Here is a 22,253-nt window from a genome sequence, read left to right on the forward strand (position 1 = left end):
GTGAAGTGAATTAAAGATAAGGCTTTCGAAGGAAGTTTTCAAAAATAAAGACGATTTATGGGAGAAAACGCAAAAAATATGGTACAAGATTCCATTGGAGAAGTGTCAGAACTTGATATCCAGTATGCCCAGAAGAGTGGAGAAAGTTTTACAAAACAAAGGTGGATATACTGGATACTAGCTTTACTTTAATAATAAACTAATTTTTTTAAGATAAAATTTATTAGCTTTTGTTTAATAAGAATTTTTAAAAATGTATCTATTATTATGAGCACCAAATTTTTCGAAATTTAAGAAATTTAATTTACTTTATAATATTTATTATTAATTATGAAATATTTTGTTTTTGTTTTTTACTCTCCTTTTAACTATAAATAAAAATCGACTGAATTTTTTTTATAATTTTACAATATACCATTATTTTTTTTCGTTTTTAAAAAATAAATTTTGGTGTATCTATTATTTTGAGCAGATGTGTACATAATTCTTAAAAATTTAAACTTTTTAAAATTACCGTACAAATGTAGAAATTACCTGCCTACCATACGGAGGTCTTAATTACCGTACAATACGGTAATTACCGTACGGTTAACATCACTGCTGCGTACGTTTATATTAATGTACAGTTTGCGCTCATGAGCAAAAACAATACAAAAAATTCTCAATGTTTATGTTTGGTTTTTTCATTTTTTTCAATATGAATGGTGTCAAAAAAATCTTTGCATACTGAGTGAAGAAAACAAAAAATTGGTTAAATATACTCGAATTTTGTGCAAATAGGCCTTTTTATGAATGTTATCGCATTTGAAAGAGGTTGCATAGCGTTTATTTAAAAAATTTAATATTCTATTTCATTCATTTTAGGACCGTAATTTGAGAATTGCCGAGGGGAAAAAATCTGAAGTAATACAAAATATAGAAGTATTAAAAAAGAGGATAAATGAAGAAAAATCCAAATTTGAGGTTTGTTAAATAATAATTTTACTATATTTTTCTTAAATTTTTATTTTATTTGTAATACAAAGCCTAAAAAGCCAAAATGATTTTTAAATTTCTTTAATATGCAATAATCGATTAAAACTTTAGATGTAAAATTAGGTGAAAATATTATATCAAATTTTTATATGGAAGTGCAATTAAATGAAAAAATTTCGCAGGTTAATTGTTATTTGACTGTTCTATTTGAAATAAAATTATATATCCTTTATTAAATTGCATTTCTTAGAGCTAGTTTCTGAGATAAAGATAATCTACATTCTTCGTTTAAACCTAAATTAAACTAAAAATTGTGTTTCTCACTTATTGTTTATTTCAGAGTTTAAAATGACTACTATATTAGTAAAAAAAATTGCTAAATATTTCATAATTTTAAATAAAAACTGCAACAAATATTTAACAAAATAATAGGTCTGTTCATTTACTTTCCCAGTAAATACTTGCAACGAGAGAATAAAATCAAAATTTACTAAATTAGTCTCTTAAATTCTCAAAAATAGTAAAAAGTAAATGAACGCTTTTCCAGTAACAATTGTTTTATACACACAATTTCCTTATTTTGGCTGACTTCATAAACGCATTTTGCAAAGCAACACTGCAATGCATAGTGTTCATAAACGCAATAGATTTTGTTTTGGCAATGTCGCAAGTTCAATATTGTATGGCAATGCTTGTCCATGCGCAGCATCTGTTAAATTTGTGAACTGTTTTTATTTATGATTATTTACAAAACATTTATGCGTTCATGAATGTCACAAAGTATTGCTTTGCCCTGTAATTGCTTTGCATTACTGCGTTTATGAAGTCGGCCTTTATTCCTTTTAAAATGTATAAATACTCACATTTTCTTAAATTTTATTGAAAATTCTTTTGTTTTGACATTTTTTCACCAGAAAAATAAAATTTTAAATAAATAAACAATAACACAAAACATATAAAATATAAGCTGCTAACTATTACGAGTTCAAAATAGAACTTGTAATAGTTTGCAACGAGAGAATACTCTCTAAAATTTATACGCTCTTGATTTTTTCTCTACTTGCAAGTTTTTGAGTTAATGAACGCTTTTCCAGTAACAATTGTTACTAACTAGTAACAACTTTTAGTTATTGAACATAGCTAATATTTCATTATATACATACTAAAAATATAAATACTATTTACGAATTCCATATACAGTGACCGACAAAAGTCTACATACGACCATTATTTTCGTAACTCGCGGACTTCTAAACCATAATAAGTAAAAGTAATGATTCAGTTTTATTTCAAATGCATTTTGAGTAATATAACAAAAAAATATCGCTAAATTTATAATTAATATAACTTTTATTCACAAAAAATTAAAAAAATATGTTGACAAAAGTCTACATACATTACACTAAATAAACATTTTTCAGCGAATACAAATTTTCATTAAATTCAATATTTCGATGGGCCACCACGGACATCTACAAGCGTCTGTGCATCGAAGCAACTAAATTTTCCAGTTCTGCGGAAGTTATATTTTGCCATTTTTCTGGAAGGTTCTCCTTTAACATTGGTGCACAAGTAATAAGATGTTTTCGGATCTTCCGTTGTAGAATTTCCTACACGTACTCAATAACATTTAATTCCCGGCTTTGAGGTGGTATATACAATAAAATATTAAAAAAATCGGTGATATTTTTTTTTTTAGGGATTCATGTCTGCGGACTGAGCAGGTGTATTAATCACTTTTGGACAATTATAAAGCATCCACTCACGTATAACATGGGCTTTAGCTTAGGGTCGTTGTCCTGATATAATTCAAAAGTTCTTGCAAATCCCATTTGTTCTGCAGATTATTTCAAATTGTCTCCCAAAATGTTCTAATAAACATCCTTGTTCATAATGCTTTCGATTAATACCAGTTTCCCAACCACTTTTTTGATATGCAGCCCCAAACCATTACACTTCTTCCTCCATGCTTAACTATTGGAGTAATTTTTTTTCCTAATTCGGCTTCCGCTATAGTTTTTTCATCACTTCCAAATAAGTTAAATTTGCTTTCATCGAGAAAATTACGTCTTCCCACCAATTTACATGTTTTTTTTATATTCTCCCTAGTAAATTTTAACTGATTATTAAACGGCCGTTTAAAAATCCCCCAAAAAAAAACATTAAATTCACGAAAGATGTTTTTCGAGCAATACGGCTGTTGAATCCTTTTTTTAATGGCGTGGCTTATTGTTGCTTCTGAAACTGTCTTTCCAAATTCCGCCTTAGGTTAGGAAGGGGTGTGCACTTCCACTCGGAGACCTTGAGGTCCATTGTGATTCCCTTAGTTTGAAAAAGAGGATAGCCTTAGAGTAATAGAAGAGACCAAAGTACCGCCTGTTGAAAAAAGAAAGAAAGATAGATAGATCTTTTCACGGATTTGGAATCGCTGTAGAACGTCCCTTAAATAGCCACCCTATTCCCTTAATGAAACCTAGTATGTTGCTTAATTTGCAGCCAGCAACACTACCAAGTTCGTCCAGAAATCTATTGCCTAGCCATCTAAGTCTGTGACCCTGTAACCTAGGGCAGTTGCACATAATGTGCTCTACTGTCTCTAGCTCCTCTGCATCCCCACACACTCTACAGTACTCCTGTGTGCCATAATCCGATTTACTCTTAAAGGCTCCAATTGAGCAATGGTCGGTTATCACTCCTACTAGAATCCTGAGATTATACCTATCCAACTCTATCAATGTTCCAGTCGCGTTTGCATTCAGTTTTGGCCATAAGGCCCTGGACACTTTGCAATCTGACCTACTGCCCCAGGATTGATTTGTATAGTCGCGGAATTTTTCGTAAATTAATCTATAGTAGTAACAAATGGGTGGTTAAACATCCCGAAGCCAGTTCATCTGCTACCTCATTTCCCTGTATATCACAGTGCCCTGGTACCCAACACAATCTTACTGAGTAGTGTACCAATAGCTCCTCTAGAGCTTTCCTACAGTCCCCACTAGGTTGGAGTGTATTAGATGACACTCCAGAGCCTTTAGTGCCGCCTGACTGTCTACGTATATTGTCACCTTTATCAACTCTGTGGCTTTCCAGATCGCGAAGATGTCTGCCTGGAAGACGCTACACACGTTAGAGAGTCTATATGAGCGCTTGATATCATAGTCGACCAAATATACCCCGGCCCCTGTACCAGAGTCCATCTTGGAACCGTCAGTGAAAACTGCGCACCCATCAAACAGTTGATCGGATCCAACCCACTTATCCCTAGTGGGGAACTCTACTGGGGGTGATGCACCGAAGCTAAAAGTCGTCTGCCTCATACAATATCATAGTGTGACCTATCCGCAAGGGTTTTACCAAAGAAGACTCTGATAGTCTGAGTAAGTTCCTTGTTGCCACACTCTCAACATATTTATCAATGGGTAGTAGGTTTAGGATTATATTCAAGGCCGCCTGTGGGGTGCTACCTAAGGCACCTGTGATGTCCAGACATGCACAACTTTGAGCTTTATTGAGTATAGCCCTGTAGCTACGTTTCCTCATTGCCTCCCACCACACTGTGCAACCATAAGTAATAATATTTCTAACAACAGAAGTGTAGATCAAATTGACCATACTAGGTCGCAAGCCCCAGTTCTTACCAATTGAGTTCCTGCATGTATAGTAGGCATTGAGGACCTTTTTTAATCTCTCCTGCGCATTTATTTTCCATGACAGTTTATTGTCAAGGAAGGTTCCTAAATACTTGTTTCTCCCTGATAAACTCAGCTCAACACCGTCATTTCGGCAAATTAAAGCTCTCTACCTTGTACTTCCTAGTAAATAACACCAATTCTGTCTTTGATGGGTTTACACCCACCCCGTTAGTTTTCGCCCAGGACGAGAGATCGCCAAGCGAATCCTGCATGATGTCACTGATAGTTGAGAGAAATTTTCCCTTGATCAGGATCACCACATCATCCGCAAAGGCGACTATCTTCCTACCCTTAGATTCGAAGGTCCTAAGAATAGAATTAACCGCCAGTAGCCACAAAAGAGGAGAAAGCACTCCACCTTGTGGTGTTCCTCTGGTAACCCGTCTTCTAATCACATCGTCCCCTAGGGTTGAGTTGATAATCCTGCTTTCCAGCATTAAGATTATCCAAATCACTAGGAAGTCGTTAACCCTAAGTTCTACTAACGAGTCCCCAATTGCCTCTGTCCTAATGTTATTAAAGGCGCCTTCTATATCAAGAAACGCAGCTAAATTATATTCCCTATGCTTTAGACTGTGCTCTATACAACCGACCACCTCATGAAGCCCTTGAGGTAGGCATGTTGAGCGTTGCACAGTGGTATGAGAATAAAAAAAGAGGGAAATAAATCTGTAACTTCTAAACCCTTACGCCGATTTGAATGAAATTTCACATGCGCAAAGAGGAAGTGTAGTCGAGTTTAAGTTTTGAATTTGGACCTCATGACCCCACCAGGAGCGGGACCAGGGGTTCCCAAAGTAGGACACCTCGGGTATGTTCAATTTTTTAAATTATCCTATTTCTTCGTTTGTGTTCCGATTTAAAAAAAAATTACAAGTAAATTCTCAGCGAGTTGTTAAGTTTTCCCTAATTTATTTGACACGTAAAAAACATGTTATATAGCAATGGATAGAGGATTTTGTCTACTTTTCAAAAATGTATATAACTTTTGACAATTAAAAAATTCATGGAATACTTTTTTGAAAAATATGACAAAAAATGTTTTTTATGGAATTTTGCAAGGTGTATTCAGTAAGGTGAAGTTACGAGCACAGCTGATTTTTGTTTGTTTATTTATGTTGTGTTTCAAAGTGTCAAAAATTTGTTTACTGTTTGTTGTTGACATTCGAAATATTTAAAATTAAAATAATAAAAAACTGAAAATTGTTTAAATAAATTAATAAATTTGTTCAAACAAAAACAATAATATTTGCAAAACCAAAATAAGCAGTATTGGAAATTGTTTGGTGAAAATGCATCAATTTATAGCTTTTGCTGAATTTCAATACTCCTTAGAAGAATTTGGCTGTGTATTTTGGACGTTGTTTTGTATCTAAAACAGATAGACGGACATACATAGATGGATAGTTTGATAGTTCCGCTGGAATCATTTAGATTTCTATCCCCGCTCGCCGTTTTTAATATTAAATCTTTAAGAAAAAAACATTGTTAGAGCAAACTTTGTTCGTTTTTAATATTTTTTATATAAAAACTTATAATTTATTTATTTTTTAATTGTTTGTTTTTATATATTTTTTGACATTTTCAATCCCTTGACAAATAACAAATATTGTCTTTGTTGTATTTGTTGCCGAGACGCTCTCACCTGATTAATACGCCTTGGAATTTTGCATAGATACAAATTTTTCAAATTGAAATAAAATTTTTATTTATGAATATTTATTAATGAAATTTCACAGTTATGTAGATTTTTCTATTTAAAATGGAAAAATAAAAACAAATTTTGAAATTTGTTATCAAGTATCCCGCAATTCCCAAAAAAATCTTGAAAAATCCCCAAAATGGGATTTTTTCGTTTTTTGGCTATAATATCCATAATAGGGGCGGGGTTATCAGAACCCTTTACAAAATAATTAAGAACTTATTGGGCCATCTAAAATAGGTTACTATATTTTGATATCGAGTATGCGATTTGAGAATTTTTGCCCTAAAGTTGAATTTTACATAAAAAAATTATAAATGTTTTTTTCATTTAAAATATTTGGCTGAATTTGTACTTTTTGAAAAGCTAACTTTAGCTTTTCAAAAAGTACAAATTCATTATACATCCTCTTAGAAAATTTTTAGATAACTTAAAAAGAATAAATGTACTTTTTTCCCAAAAAAATTGCGAAAAAACGCCTTTTTTAATTTTTTTATATTCAAATGCATGTTACAGTCATGATTTTTAAACACATCTTTCTTTATTTGATATACAGATCTATTGTTAATCCTATAAAAGAAAAATGGATAAAATCGGAGAATATTTGGAACCGCGGTCACCAAAAAACTGGTGTAGGGTTGGTAAAAATGTTGAAAATTAAATTTTCAAATGCGAATATCTCCTAAGCTATAAGAGATAATTGATAGCTATGACGAGGTTTTATGTAGTGCTCGACGAGGAGATTCTGTTAAATCGGAACACAAACGAAGAAATAGGATCATTTTAAAAATTGAACATACCCGAGGTGTCCTACTTTGGGAACCCCTGGTCCCGCTCCTGGTGGGGTCATGAGGTCCAAATTCAAAACTTAAACTCGACTCCACTTCCTCTTTGCGCATGTGAAATTTCATTCAAATCGGCGTAAGGGTTTAGAAGTTACAGATTTATTTTCCTCTTTTTTATTCTCATACCACTGTGCGTTGCTAATGAGGTGAGTATCTATATTGCTCCTTAGATGTAGATCTATCAGTCGTTCTTATGTCTTCAGAAGAAAAGACGATAGGCTAATAGGTCTAAAATCCTTTGGTTTCGAGTGGCTGGCCTTACCGGCCTTAGGTATGAATACAACCTTGACCTCCCTCCACCCGCACGGCAGATACTTCCTACTGAGACAACTCTTGTAGATATCCGCAAAAAGGAATAGTGCTGTGTCCGGGATGTTACATAGCATCGCCGGAAATGCTCCATCCGGACCCGGTGATTTGTACGGGTCGAAAGTTTTCACCGCCCAGGCTAGTTTTTCCATAGTGACTATTTCCTCAATTTGTCTATAGTCATGACTAGTACCCTCAGGCATATTAACCCAATGATCGTCAGCCCTAGTGCCTATACCTTCACAACCAGGAAAGTGAGTTTCCATAAGCAGGGAGAGTGTTTCCGAGCTGGATTCCGTCCATGAGTTCTCAGCTCTTTGAATGTACCCTATGACCTTTGGGTCTTTGGATAAAATTCTCCGAAACCTCATTACGTTATCAACGGATTCACAATAATTCCTCCATGAACTCCGCTTCGCTCTTTTCAGATCTCCCTTGTATTTATTGAAGCACACCTTGTAGTTGTTCCAGTCTCCTTGTAATCTAGTGAGCTTCGCCCTATTAAAAGATTTCCTAACCGTCGACCTCTGACCTCGAAGTTCCTTAGTCCACCATTTTGGCTGTTTACGCTTCCCGGGAAATTTTATTGGGCATGATGATTCATAGCTCTCATTTAGTAAACGAGTGAAATTGTTCACCGTATATTCCAAATTGGATGGTATCAGTTCACATGAAGTAGACTGTTCCAACCCAATACGAACCTTATCATGAAAGGTTTCCCAATTTGTCCGCCTATGATCCCTAAATGGTACCCTTGCAGACGAGTTAAAGTCCAAGGTGAAGGTAATCCTACTATGATCCGAAAAGGAACAGTCCGTGGATACCCTCCAATCTCTAACGAAATTATCATCATGGTTCGTCAATGTAATATCTATAACCGCCTGTCTATTCTTGTTCCTAAGCGTGGGCATGTTGCCTTTGTTACAAATAACTAAATTATTGACAGTTATGAAATCATAGACGCACTCACCTCTGGACGCACTCACCTTATGAAATCATAGACGCACGCACCCACTGGCTGTGATGAGCATTTGCATCACATCCCATTACCAGGATAGCACCTCTCCTTTTTGCATACGCCGTTAGCTCAAGCACCTCGTTGCCTGGTGGATCTGATACCTCATACGGCATATACAGTATTGGCCATAACTAAAGCAACCCCTCAATGAATTTTTTTCATATGGTATTTTTTTGTATAAAATCAAAGTTTTAAATATCTATTATGTATTATTTTCATTTGTTAATATGTTTAGTATTGATAAACAAATACTTTCAAAGTTAACCTTTCTATAAGAGGTTACTTAAAATCCAAAAATATTTTAAGGTAGAAAATGAAACGGACAAAACTAAACCACCCCTTCAAGGATATACTATAAAAAAATGTAGTTAGTTTTTTTGTTGCAAATCCTTTGTTTTGGATGACACAAGAACATCTCTTGGCATAGAAGATAATATGTTTTTATGGTATTCCTTTTTCGATATTCCTTCCCAGGCTATTTTAACGGCATGAAATAAATCGTAAAAATTTCCGATCCTTATTTCAACAATTTTCACGATTTATTTTCATATTAACAATGTGCCACAAGTTCTCAATAGGATTGAGATCAGGAGATTGACCAGGCCAATGAAGAACTTGAATCTTATTGCTGTGTAGCCAAGTCTTACAAACTTTGGAGGGGTGCTTAGGATCGTTATCCTGTTGGAAGTTCCCTATAATTGGCATCTCTTCACTGGCATAAGGCAACATTACAGCTTTCAATACATCACGGTACATGAACCGATCCATAATCCCATAAATTTTATGATTTGGCCCAAATCCTTGACCAGAAAAGCAACCCCAGACCATTACATTGCCTCCTCCATGTTTAATTGTTCCTTTGCAATACTTAGCATTCAGTCTTCCTCCTTTTGGTCTGCATACCTTATTCCAGCGGAACTTTTTAAGTTGATCGAGGCTACAGCCTTCCATTGGTCTATAGGGAGATCAACGTTCTGTTTTTTCAATAGTGCCAGTATGGTTTCCACCGGTCTTACGGGTGGAGGAATCCATACTGTCACTATTGACCTTAGTGGTAGCTCCGAAGCGCGTATCACTTCTAGTTTTAAGGCAGGATTTTGGTCGCCAAGTTTCCCAACCACGTTGAGGTTGAGGACCATCGGATCCGTTTCCCTTAATGTTACCCATACGGGCACCCTTAAGGGGATCGGCCGGAGGGTTCTTCACTCCCTTCGCACCTGACACCTTTATGGGTGGTTTCTTGCTACTATCCACAGATCTAGCCGAAGCACCGATTTGTAGGATAGTAGAAGAGCCCCCCCTCCTTAGAGTTTACCGCACTGCTAGTGGTTGGAGCTGTCGACCTTATACCCTTTTGGGTGTCAGCCAGATCGACAGCAGCTACCACTTGCTGCTCAACAGGAGAAGACACTCCCAAGAGTACACTTACAGGGCCGTAAATTCTTTCAAATCTACCGACGTCCTGTCTGTGCTTCTTGAGAAGGTACTTCTCCTTTGCAGTCAATGACCCAGGATCCCTCTTTCCCATCTTTGCCAGAAAGGCTAGAGATTTCCTGGTGTAATTTTTTGCCCTATCTTCTTTCGTTCGGCCTGGTTTTTCAATATCTCGTGGAGTGGCATTAGGCGACTCCTCCACGGCGACCTGCCGAACAAGATTGGCGACCTTAGCGCCAATCTGTCACCTGATTCTGAACAGAAATCATAGTGATTTCATGTTCATCATCAGATAGCAGAACCAACTCCTCCAACCTCTGAGTGGCACAAGTTTCCCCAAAGGAGTCTTTCGACAGTCCCAAAAGACCATCCACATCAAGTTTTAACATCTGTCCTTCATGCTCCAAAATCCTGGCATGAACGTCCGTCAGGGTTAAATCACCTTCTAGGGTGCTGTCCGATACCCCCCCCCCTTCTGATTCCTTAATATCCCTGAAATCGGAAGCTTCCATAGTAGTTGTAAGTTTTTGATTTTCGTTTCGCTCAATTTTGTTCCCACGAGTAGGCACGTAAAACAACAGACCATCCACGCAGTGACGGCGTGCGTGGACTAGGCAACTACTTACAATAGCGTAGGGGAGCTGTTAGCGGCTAGTTTATTTCTACACTAACTAACCATCCAGGTCCTCGGCACTGCTTCCACTCACCTTGACCTTAAAAGTGTATATTTTTCGTGGTACCCCCGGTAAAGCCTCTACTATACAAGTGGCGAACACAAGTGTGGATATCACGAGAGGATATATGTCATAATATTTGACGCGGCAGCTATGGAACACACTATCGCCCCAATATCTTGACAAGATGAGTAACCTTTAGTTAATACACTCCCTTAAAGTCGCGACCTCCTTTGTGAAAGTAACGCCTTAACTTCAGTAACAATTGTGGGGGCACTTAAGCGTGGGTTAGTCTTGCTTTTTCTAACAAAACGGATTTCTTCCACCTCGGTAAGCTTTTTTGGCTGTCCAGTTTGTTTTTTAAAATCAATTCGATCCTGTTTCTGTATTTCTCGAATCGAAAAGCTTTCCGCATGAAACGATTGAATTGCAACAAAAACAGTAGGTGTGTTCGCGTACTTTCCAGTAAAAAATATCCAGTAACTTTATTTTATAGAGTAAAAATAAATTACTCTCAATCTAAAAAATATCCAAAAAAAAATTACGCGAATAACAATTTTGAAAAATAAGTTGTATTTTATTATAAATCAATTAAAAACGTTTGTTTTGTGTTATTTTACTTCTTTTCTTTGCAAAACTTGTAAATTGTATTAATTTTCAACTTTTTAGTTTTGTTTACATTTGCAACCATGTGCTTCAAACATACACTGGTGCATATTCCTATAAACGCACTTAATTTTTTTCTGTATTTTTGTTATATCTTTGTTGTTCTCATCCAAAAGCTGAATTTAGCTTTGTTAATGAGAGACAACATAACTGTACTTTTTGAAATAAACAAGTTTTTTTCTTATTCTTGTTGTTTGCCTTAATTATGCGATCAAATGTTCTTGGTGCCATTTTAAGTGGAAGATTCGTATAAACGCAGACGTGAAATTTGTTTTTAAAAAAGTTACCAAAAAGTTACAAAACTAACAAAAAGACAACTTAATCTAATAAAACAAGAAGCAACCCACAACAAATTGAATTCCACACAAATAAAGAATAAATTGAATCTTACAAACACGTTGCACACATTTTACGAAACGATGAAAACATAAAATGGAAAAAGCCTAAATGAAAACCAGTGCTAAAAAAGCACCATAAAGAAAATCGTCTAAAATTCGCAAGAAAATATATGAAATGGACAGATGAGTGGAAAAAAGTAATTTTCTCTGACGAAAAAAAATTAATTTAGACGGTCCTGACTCATACTCATGCTATTGGCACGATTTGAGATTAAACGATGTTCGGATGTCAAAACGTAATTTCGGTGGTGGCAGTATTATGGTTTGGGCAGCGTTTTCTGCAGTTGGCAAGTCGAAAATATGGTTTGTTTCGACAAAAATGAATAGTGCGATTTATAACGAACTGTTGGAAGATGCTCTTCTCTCATTTATGGATGAAGATTGCATATTCCAACAAGATAATGCTGCAATCCACGTTTCTAAGCAATCGAAATCTTGGTTTAATGAACATAGCATTCCTCTGTAGGACTGGCCGGCTTGTAGTCCGGACTTAAACCCAATGGAGAACTTGTGGGGATACAGGCCCGTAAAGATTAAGCAAATAATGCCCAGAATGAAAGCATAATGACTGTGACAGAGCTGAAACTAAAAATTAAACAAGTCTGGGAGGAAATTGATTCCGATCTGTTAAAAAAATTAGTGGAATCAAAGCCAGACCGTATTTTTGAAACAATCCATAACAAAGGATCATCCACACATTATTAATAATGCTACAGCGGCCCATAAATTAAAGTGCGTTTATAGGAAAATGCCCTTAAAAATCGCTGTTAATCTCGAAAATTAAGTAAAAAAAAATAAAGTACAAATGATTTTTTTTTGTAAAGAATATTTTAAGTGAAGTCTTAACTAATATAATAAACAAATTTGTAGATCCCTAAACATGTTCTTGTTTAATTTTTACGATTTTTTTTAAAAAAGTAGTGTGCGTTTATAGGATTATGCACCTGTGTATTTTTATGTTAATATGTTTTACTGGACAAAAATTGTCCAGTAAAAAATATCATGTTCTCTATCTGCGAACTGTCACTTTTAACACTCTCTCTCGTTACAAGTTTTTAAAAGTAAACGAACGGAATCCCGTAACTTCCAGTGATAATTTGTACAAATTATCAAGAACGCGAACACAACTAGTGTAAAATGAAACAAAATATGTTTTTTCTCGCACAGGTGTTTCTGTATATTGACATTGCGAGAATTATCTGTCATTTAAATAATTTTCCAGCAATTATTGGAAGGGTGTGAGAAAAAGTGTTTCTGTAACAATATTTTGCGAAAAGTTTCGAACAAGAACTATCAAAACAAGTCACATTTGAAATTGGTCTGAGAAAAACTAAATATAGATATTTTTAATTTCGTATGTATAAATACGGATCCCACATCAGTCGAAAATGTAAGTAGCACAGAGTTTGAATAAAATAATTATATAAGTAAGTACACAAAAATGTGTTTCTAAATTATTTTTTTAAATTCAGCTGTTATAAGCGCCACACTATACTTTTTGTTTTTTATTTAAGGTCTCTTTGGGTCATATTTGACAATTAAGTTAAATGTTTTCAGAGCTTTGGTAGCACTACAATATATCTTTGGTAGCTCTCATATATATCTGACTAATTTCATCATACATGCTAATCATTATACTCGAATGAAAACTGGGATTCCCCAGGTAAAAACCAAAGCAATGTTTTTCTTATCCTTCATAAGGTCTTCTAGTAAAATTTGGCCCATTTTGAAATTAAAATTGAATTTTTTCGAAAAGTGAGTGGTGGATATTTTTTAAAAAAAAATTGGTAAAAGTAATCTTTTTCTATTCAGGTTAAATTAGACCCAAATATCGTTAACGTCAGTAAATTTGAAGACTTTATGTAGTTAAATAATCTCTTAGGAATCAACATTTTAAATGCTTTGGAGTATATCGATTTTTTCTTTTGTTTTTATAAAACTAGACATCAAAACTGATATTTCACTCAGTGTACTTGTAGGACATACACATCTGCTCAAAATAATAGATACACCTAATTGGAAAAAATTTAAATGGCGGTAACATTGAAAATTTCCTCGCAAGCGTTAAGAATACATCATATTATTAAAATTTCTATCTGGCAATGTCATGTCAGTCAAAAATCTGGCAACTATTTGCTTTCATGTTGATTTTTAAAATCGAATTTATTTGAATTACAAAAAATTATTTACTCATAAAAATAGATACACATCAGTAATTTGTAATTTGTTTATATACAATTTTTTTTTTGTGTAATTTTTTGTTCCTATTTACGTGAAACGGTAAGTATAATTTAAATTTTAGCAACAATTTTATAAAAAATAGGACTCTTTTGAAGAAAATGGGACGAAATCATCATTGTACCGAAGATGAGAAAAAAATTGTTCAAACGATGAGAAATCAAGGAAAATCATTACGGGAAATAGCAAAGAGCATAGGAAGATCTTTACATTTTGTCCAAAATGCTTTATCTAAAAAACAAAAAAGAGAAACTCGCGGTAGACCAAAGAAAACCAGTCCAGAAACAGATAGGCGGATCGTCCTTATGGTTAAAAAAGACCCTTTCATATCATCGAAAGCTATTTCTGCGGAGCTATGTAACGAAATCAGTCCACAAACAGTTCGTCGTCGTCTTTTACAAGCTAAATTGCCGGGAAGAATTGCCAGAAAAGTTCCACTAATGCGCCAAAAAAATATCAAGACAAGATTAGAATTTGCTAAAGAGCACTTACAATGGTCCGGGTGTGAAGGCGAAAAAAAATGGAGAAATATTTTATGGAGCGACGAAACAAAAATAAATTTGTTTGGAAACGACTGCCAAAGAAATGTACGCCGACCAAAAGGAAAAGAATTCCACGTTAAATTTACAAAAAAGACGGTAAAACATTTCGGGGGAAATGTTTGGGGTTGCTTTTCATGGAATTGTGTTGGTCCGATATTCCGAATAGAAGATACCATGAATGCTAGTGGGTATAGAGACATATTGGAAAACGTAATGCTTCCATATGCATCGGAAAATATGTCATTAATATGGACATTCCAGCAGGACAACGACCCAAAACATAGTTCAAGATTAGTTAAAAACTGGTTCTTGGAGAATAACGTACCTGTTTTAAGCTGGCCCAGCCAATCCCCTGATTTAAACCCAATAGAAAACTTGTGGAGTGAATTAAAGATAAGGCTTTCGAAGGAAGTTTTCAAAAATAAAGACGATTTATGGGAGAAAACGCAAAAAATATGGTACGAGATTCCATTGGAGAAGTGTCAGAACTTGATATCCAGTATGCCCAGAAGAGTGGAGAAAGTTTTACAAAACAAAGGTGGATATACTGGATACTAGCTTTACTTTAATAATAAACTAATTTTTTTAAGATAAAATTTATTAGCTTTTGTTTAATAAGAATTTTTAAAAATGTATTATTACTATTATTATGAGCACCAAATTTTTCGAAATTTAAGAAATTTAATTTACTTTATAATATTTATTATTAATTATGAAATATTTTGTTTTTGTTTTTTACTCTCCTTTTAACTATAAATAAAAATCGACTGAATTTTTTTTATAATTTTACAATATACCATTATTTTTTTTCGTTTTTAAAAAATAAATTTTGGTGTATCTATTATTTTGAGCAGATGTGTATAGATAACAACGCATTGAGTATGTTTTCTGGCTTTTTGGATCACTTGTCTATATAATAAAAGTCTTCGAAAATATTTGGAGTATTTGTTTTAAAAAAGTTTTATGGATTTTGAATATTTTTTTAAAATTTTTAATACACTAAAACTCATAAAAACACACTTTTAGAAAAACAGGCTTTTCGAGGAGAAACCCAGGTTTCTTCGATATTCGAAATGTAAGCTTTTCAAAAAAACCGAAACCGACATTACCAAAAAAAACCGGTTATAACCGGTTATTGAAAACCGGGTCGATCAATCCAATAAATATCCATACGTACAAAAATATTGGACAAAATGTCATACAATAATTGCTTATGATCAATGAGAATATAAAAACAGAAGATGGTGAGAATTGAATTCAGTTATAAGAAAAATAATACCAGTTGAAGTTCACATAGCATAGCGTTGCATTTTTATGCTCGCTACTGTAAGTATAAAATGCCAAAGCACAAACTGATGAAAAATAAAATAAACAATTCAGCACAGCAGCTCTTTGTTTTGATTTGCTCTATTAACATCAATATAATTTTTAATATACATTTTATATACTTTTCTTTCAAAGTTAAAATTTACAAACAAAAAGTTATGTACGCGGTTGCTTTTTCATAGAAAATTTTAGGTATTGCCATATTTATATGAAACATTTTGAGGAATGCACATGTCATTTGACTGAAAAGTATGGCAATGCTTACAAAATTATTCCATTAGTGAGAAACACTAATGGATCGATAACTCCAGCAGAAACACTTTAAAATTTAATTATACCAAAAGAATAACAACAAGTAAAAAAGTTTAGTCGGTCAAGCCCGACCAAATGATACCCAACACCTAAAAGATAAAAACTTATCTTTTAAAATGTATATAGGAGCTGGATTTGAGTACCAACATTTTTATGAAATCTCGTTAAAATGATTTTCAGAAGTCGGCCTCATATGGTAGCTATGACTAATTATGGACCGATCGTTATAAGATTTGGGGAAATAACTTCTGTATATATGTATATAACTTATTTGTATTAAATTTTATGGGAATACCAATATTTTTAAGAGATTTATGTTAGTTAAAGTGATTTTCAGAAGTGGGCCTTATATGGGAGCTATGACTAATTATGGACCAATCGGTGGTGCGAGTTCGGCTTATATAAAACTTATTTGTGCTGAATTTGGTTTGAATATCTATATAACTAATATTTTTGTCTTTGACAAAAAGACACGATTTCGTTACATAATATGTATAAAACCGACGGTAAATGCAGACTGTTCTGCAAGTTTTATAGAATTACTTCCCCTACGTTCTGCAAAAAAAAAAAATAAAAAAAATTCATAACTGCCTTGCAGAATTACGTTATATTAGGGGGTAATATTTCTTTTGAGGTACGGTCTAATGTACATACATACATACATCGTTACAACACCGGTTGTGAATTGGGAAATATAATTATTTTTCCCAAACCATATATGTATTTGGCAAAAACCATTACTTTACCCATATTTTAGGAAAATTTTGTGATTAGCCCAAAATTTCTCATCAATTTGTTTTAGAACAAAACGGGACCCATCCAAAAAAATAAGTAATTTTAAAAATTATTATCTTGTACACAATTGTAGAAACGCAAACGTGAAAGGAAGGAAAGAGAAATTGAATTAATTCATGAAACGAAAATGCTGGAAGTATACGCACAGGATTTAAGAAATTTAAAAGAAAATAAGGAAGCAGACGCTCAGCGAAAAATTGAAAGCGAAAGTAAAATGAATGAATATAAATGTGAAACAAAGCGTCTTAGTAATGAACTCAGAAATATTTCGAGTAAACTAAACGACAGCATTCCTGAGATACAACAACTAAAAACACGTCTAACACATTTGGAAAATGAAACTGAACAAAAATTACAGGTGTGAACAATGAGTGCTTGTTAAAAATTCTAACATTATTTATAAGCTTCAATGTATTTTTTAATTAGTTTATAAAAATAAAACATCCCCATGTATACGAAGCAATTAACTGGTTGGACTCAAATATGGAACTGTTCGAGGGCCGAGTTTACAAGCCTTTAATTGTAGAGGTAAAACTGTTAATTTCATATTTAGTAAAATATTAATATATTTTTCTAATTTATTCTAGCTAAATGTTTCTAATCCTGACTTTGCAAAATACTTAGAAAATACTATTAGCCTGCGAGATCTTCTGGCATTCTCCTGTGAAAAAACTTCTGATGTTTCGATCCTTGTTTCTGAACTATGTGTTAACAAAAGGTTAATGGTGAATGTATTTCATGCTCCAACTCCAAATGAAACAATTTTTATTCCAAGATTGAAAATTGAACAAATTCGGTAAGATTCATATTTTACATAGATAATACGTAAAGTAAGTAACTATCAACGAGGAATTTTGAGTTCTGTATAAAAATACATATCAATATATCGTTACCTTAATATAGAAAGGCCCAGATTTTCATTTATTTCGATAAATGGTCTTCTCATATATCATAAGAATATTATATCTCAATCGACACAAATTTTTTCTTAATTTAAACAAGAAATAAATAATGAAAACATTCTCCTGTAAAATTTAGTTTTTGTCGCTTGAGCTTTTTTTGCGGTAATTACTCGATATTTAGTCAAAAAATCTCGACTTAAAAAAACGATAATTTGGATTATGTTGGTAACGGTGTTTTAGCGATAATGATTTGTTGTTGTTGTAACAGTTCGACTGTAGCCGATAGTTTTTTCCTGAAATTATAAGAATATATTTTTAATTATTTGCGTTGGTGTCTGTAGGTCTATGGGGAGCAAATTTGGAGTGACAATAAAATAAATTTAATGTGTCGTGAGGACTTTGATGACAGGCAGGACAACGGTTTACAGTGCCAGTTAGGACTCTGTTGCATCTGTAGCCATTAATGGCTTCAGAGACCGCCGTTTGATACAAGATTTTCCGAGCACTTGCAATAGACAATCGGTCGACGTCCGATGGTATGACGCACAGAGGGATGGCTTCATACATTTTTTGGCAAAAATTATAAGGAGTGGTCGTTGGCACCGAGAATTATATGGACCAAACTAAGATAAAAATAAAATTTTATCAAATTAGCATAAAATTTTTCCTATCCAAGTAAAAGTCTAGAATATTGGTACATATATTTTCAGAAACAAAAGAAGAACGCATGCCAAGTTTCAATAAAATCGATCACGCACACGGCCCACGAAACCCATACATAGATAAGAATTTTTGGGATATTTCGTTTATTATTCGACAAAAAATTTTAAGTTTTCATCCTTCTGAGAACTTCCGAAAACTATATATTTTTTTAATCGAAACAAGACACTCCCAACTTTCATTTTATTAAAAAAACAGCTCGGGGGAAAGTGGGGCTACATATTTTTCCATGGAAAATCAAAAATAAAATAATTTTAAGAGACTTATAACTTTGGGCATATCTTCATAACGGTTTATGATATCCCCATAATTATTTTTTTTATTTATGGAGAAATTTATATTTTTCAAATATGTTAAAAGTAAATGGTATTAATATGAAAATTATACATATGTAAACCACTGAATTGCGTGAAAATATTAGTAAATTTTTGCTTAACACCCTTGCATGGACTTTACTTTTTAAATTTTTTAAAAATAAAATAAAATTTTTCTTAAAACTATAAGTGTACATTTCATCTTTAAACATTTCTCTACAAAACTGCATCATTTGATTTTTGAAATTAAGTGTTTGAAAAATTTACTTTTTGACACCAAAATCCCTGTGTTACGTCTTAGATGTTGCTGCGAAAACGTCGAAAGTCCATCCGGATGTGTCTCCTCATGTAGATGATCCACATTCGTCATCTTGACACAACCAGTTGCAATCCGGAGAGCATTATTCTGGGCTGTTTGTAAACCTCGCCATTGGGTATCACTAAGGAATGAGGTCCATACTGGGGCAACGTAATTAAGAAGAGAGCTATCAATCGCCTTGTATGTCGCTACAATCGTGTCTTTGTTAATGCCCCAAGAGGTGCCAGCTAGGTTCCTATTTCTAACCTTTTGGTTGATGTAAATTGCATGCCTTGAAAAGTGAAGGAGGCTGTCGAAGACTACCCCTAAAATGTTCGGGTTTTGAACCGTGGGGATAGTAAAAAACACGACTGAGTAAAAAACACAGTTGGCATGGTCAGTGTTGCCGATTCGTGTGTTGTCATATACATTTACTTGTAATTTCGCTAGTGGTACGAAATACTGCACTGACAACACTTGTAAAATGAATCATGTTCGTATTTTAATTTCGTTTTCACATGTATAAGACACTAATCCATAGGAAGTACCCGCGGCCGTACTGTTGGAGACCAATGTTATACACTTTTGTTTTATTGAGGGGTCGATATATTCACTCTTATCGCTAATCAATATTTCACATGAAATATGTTCCCTTTTCCCATTTTTCGTTCATAAACTTTGTTCACGTTAAAAAATTCCCAATGTTAGGAAATTTTTATATGGAATTTTGTAAACAATAAACAGCTGTTACGAACAAAATCAACTATTGTGAATGAAAAGTTGAGGGGAATATCACGATAGCAATTTTCCCTTCGAGGGAAATGGATATTTCATGGGAACATAAATTTCACATGTTTTTCATGATAGGGGTGATTGTGGAGCATCGGTGAGAGTACTCCTCCTTGTGGCACGCCCATTTTTATCTTGCGGTATTTTGATTTCTGAACTCGACAAACTCATGTCTTCCATAATGATATGTTGTTGTTGTAGCAGGGTTCTGCATCGGGATCCAGGCCAATGAATTGTGTAACATTAAGAAGTAGAGAAAATATGACAAAAATATGTTTCGAAAAATTAGTTTGAAAAATATTTATGACACAACGATTCAACGCTTCGACACCGATTGTGAATTGGACAATAATATAATCAAAAACCATTTAACCGGGATTTTCATCTAAAACCGTATTGTAAACCGATTTTTTTAAAGAATGTAATTTTTTGAAATATTCGAAAACCAGTTTTTAGTTGTTCATTATACATTTCTCAATTCTTACTATACGTTGTTGTTAACTACTTTCGCATTAACACAAACGATACAATGATGCCGACTGACTGCTGTTCGGAAAATACATTATTCATGCTATGATTAAAAATAATAACAAAGAGCTGTTGTTCATAATAAATGTTTACCCACTAATTCATAATCAATTTTTAATTTTATAAAAGGTTTATAAAACAGAATTTTCATACAAAATTTGCTTTTAATATTTAATACTTGTTTTCCTTTAATTTTAGGCAATATGGATTTAATGCGTATTTAATAGATCTAATCAAAGGACCACCAGCATTATTAGGTTATCTATGCTCACTATATAATTTACAAAATATTCCATATGGTGCTAATGATGTCAATAACTATACTGATCAAATACCAACCGAAATTAGATTATACTATGGCGGTAAAATTTTTTAACTTATTTGTTGACTCATCTAAATTATAAAAATTGAACTAGTAATATATGTTAAATTATATTTCAAAGATGTATTCTCTTCTTATTTTGAAAAGAAATTATAACAATAAAGACTAATTTAATTCTTCTTTTTAATTTTGATCAGTCTATTACATACAAATATATATACACTAAGCTGGGTTGATTTGTATGGACGATCAAAAAGTAAAAAATCGTATAGCAGAAACGCAATCTACGGAAAATTCTACAGAAGTTTCCTCAAGAAACCGTAGGTGTAAAATCAAATCCTATCTTGCGCATTTCGAGTTTTATCCAATAAAAAATAAATTCTAAATATCATTGGATAAAAGACGAAATGCGCAAGATAGGATTTTAGACCTATAGATTCTATGGTTTCTGCTATACGATTTTTCGTGAAAAAATTTGACCCACCCTAATACACATATTTACGTTTTTACGTATATGTATTTTAATACGATTTAATTTTAAAATACCTAGGTAATATGCGTTATCAATTGTCAATTTCAAAGTATGGAAATAGGGAAAAATATCTAATGCAGGCTCATATTAGGGGCAAAGGATTTCTTTCAACTAAGGATGACCGAGAAGTAAATGAAATTAAACAAAGGTATTAATATTAATATTATATTTTTTTTTTATATTTTGATTTCACCTAAATTAATTGCCGTCTTCTTTATAATTTAAGACTAGCTGCAATTAATCCTAGAACTGATTTGCTAAGAAACCAACGTGCTTCGATTGAAGCGGAGTTGGGTAAAATAGAAGTCAGTGCTATGAAGCATAATCAAGTGTTGAAAGAAATCAGTGGCAAAATTAAAGAATACGAGCAGAAATCTATCCAACTAAAAAGGCAACATCATAAAATTTCTGAACTTCAAAAGGATATAATCGGTATGATATTATTATTCTTTATTATCATTTAAATGTAATAAATTAATGTACTTGCATAAGGTGCTTTGGTGATACAATTTTTCTTGTGCTAATATTTCTTGAATTTTTAAATCCTAACTATTTTCAAATGCATAAAATTGGTTGTGGGTGCATCCATAAGTATTAGCCATACTTTTATGGACTTAATTTTAATTTTTTTAACACAATAAGTTTTTATTGTTGCTAATTTACTCTACAATTAAAAAATTTTTATACTGAGTTGAATTCCAAGGTTCGAAAGAATTAATTCTTAATTCCATTTTCGAAATCAAATTAGCCATTCCGTTAATCTTGATTTTATAAAGGACACCAAAAAGACGATGTGTCACGTTTGAATAATTTATTACGAATAAATAACAAATAGGTTTACAATGTTAAAAGAAATAACTGTTACATTCAAAAGACAAAAATTAAAAAAGAACATTAAAAGAATAATTTATAAACCCTATAA

At 33.2% G+C, this 22,253-nt stretch overlaps 1 protein-coding gene across 1 annotated transcript in view; it reads left to right on the forward strand.

Annotated features, from left to right (window-relative positions):
- SMC5 (structural maintenance of chromosomes 5) overlaps positions 1-22,253 on the forward strand; it is a 44,857-nt gene that overhangs the window by 9,271 nt on the left and 13,333 nt on the right. The window contains exons 5-11 of the mRNA XM_065504624.1: positions 865-963; positions 17,000-17,284; positions 17,353-17,454; positions 17,514-17,722; positions 20,676-20,839; positions 21,350-21,479; positions 21,558-21,763. Coding sequence (XP_065360696.1) covers positions 865-963; positions 17,000-17,284; positions 17,353-17,454; positions 17,514-17,722; positions 20,676-20,839; positions 21,350-21,479; positions 21,558-21,763 — 1,195 coding nt within the window. The remainder of the gene's footprint in view (positions 1-864; positions 964-16,999; positions 17,285-17,352; positions 17,455-17,513; positions 17,723-20,675; positions 20,840-21,349; positions 21,480-21,557; positions 21,764-22,253) is intronic.

The sequence above is a fragment of the Calliphora vicina genome, chromosome 3, assembly GCF_958450345.1.
Source record: "Calliphora vicina chromosome 3, idCalVici1.1, whole genome shotgun sequence".
Classification (NCBI taxonomy): Eukaryota; Metazoa; Arthropoda; class Insecta; order Diptera; family Calliphoridae; genus Calliphora; species Calliphora vicina.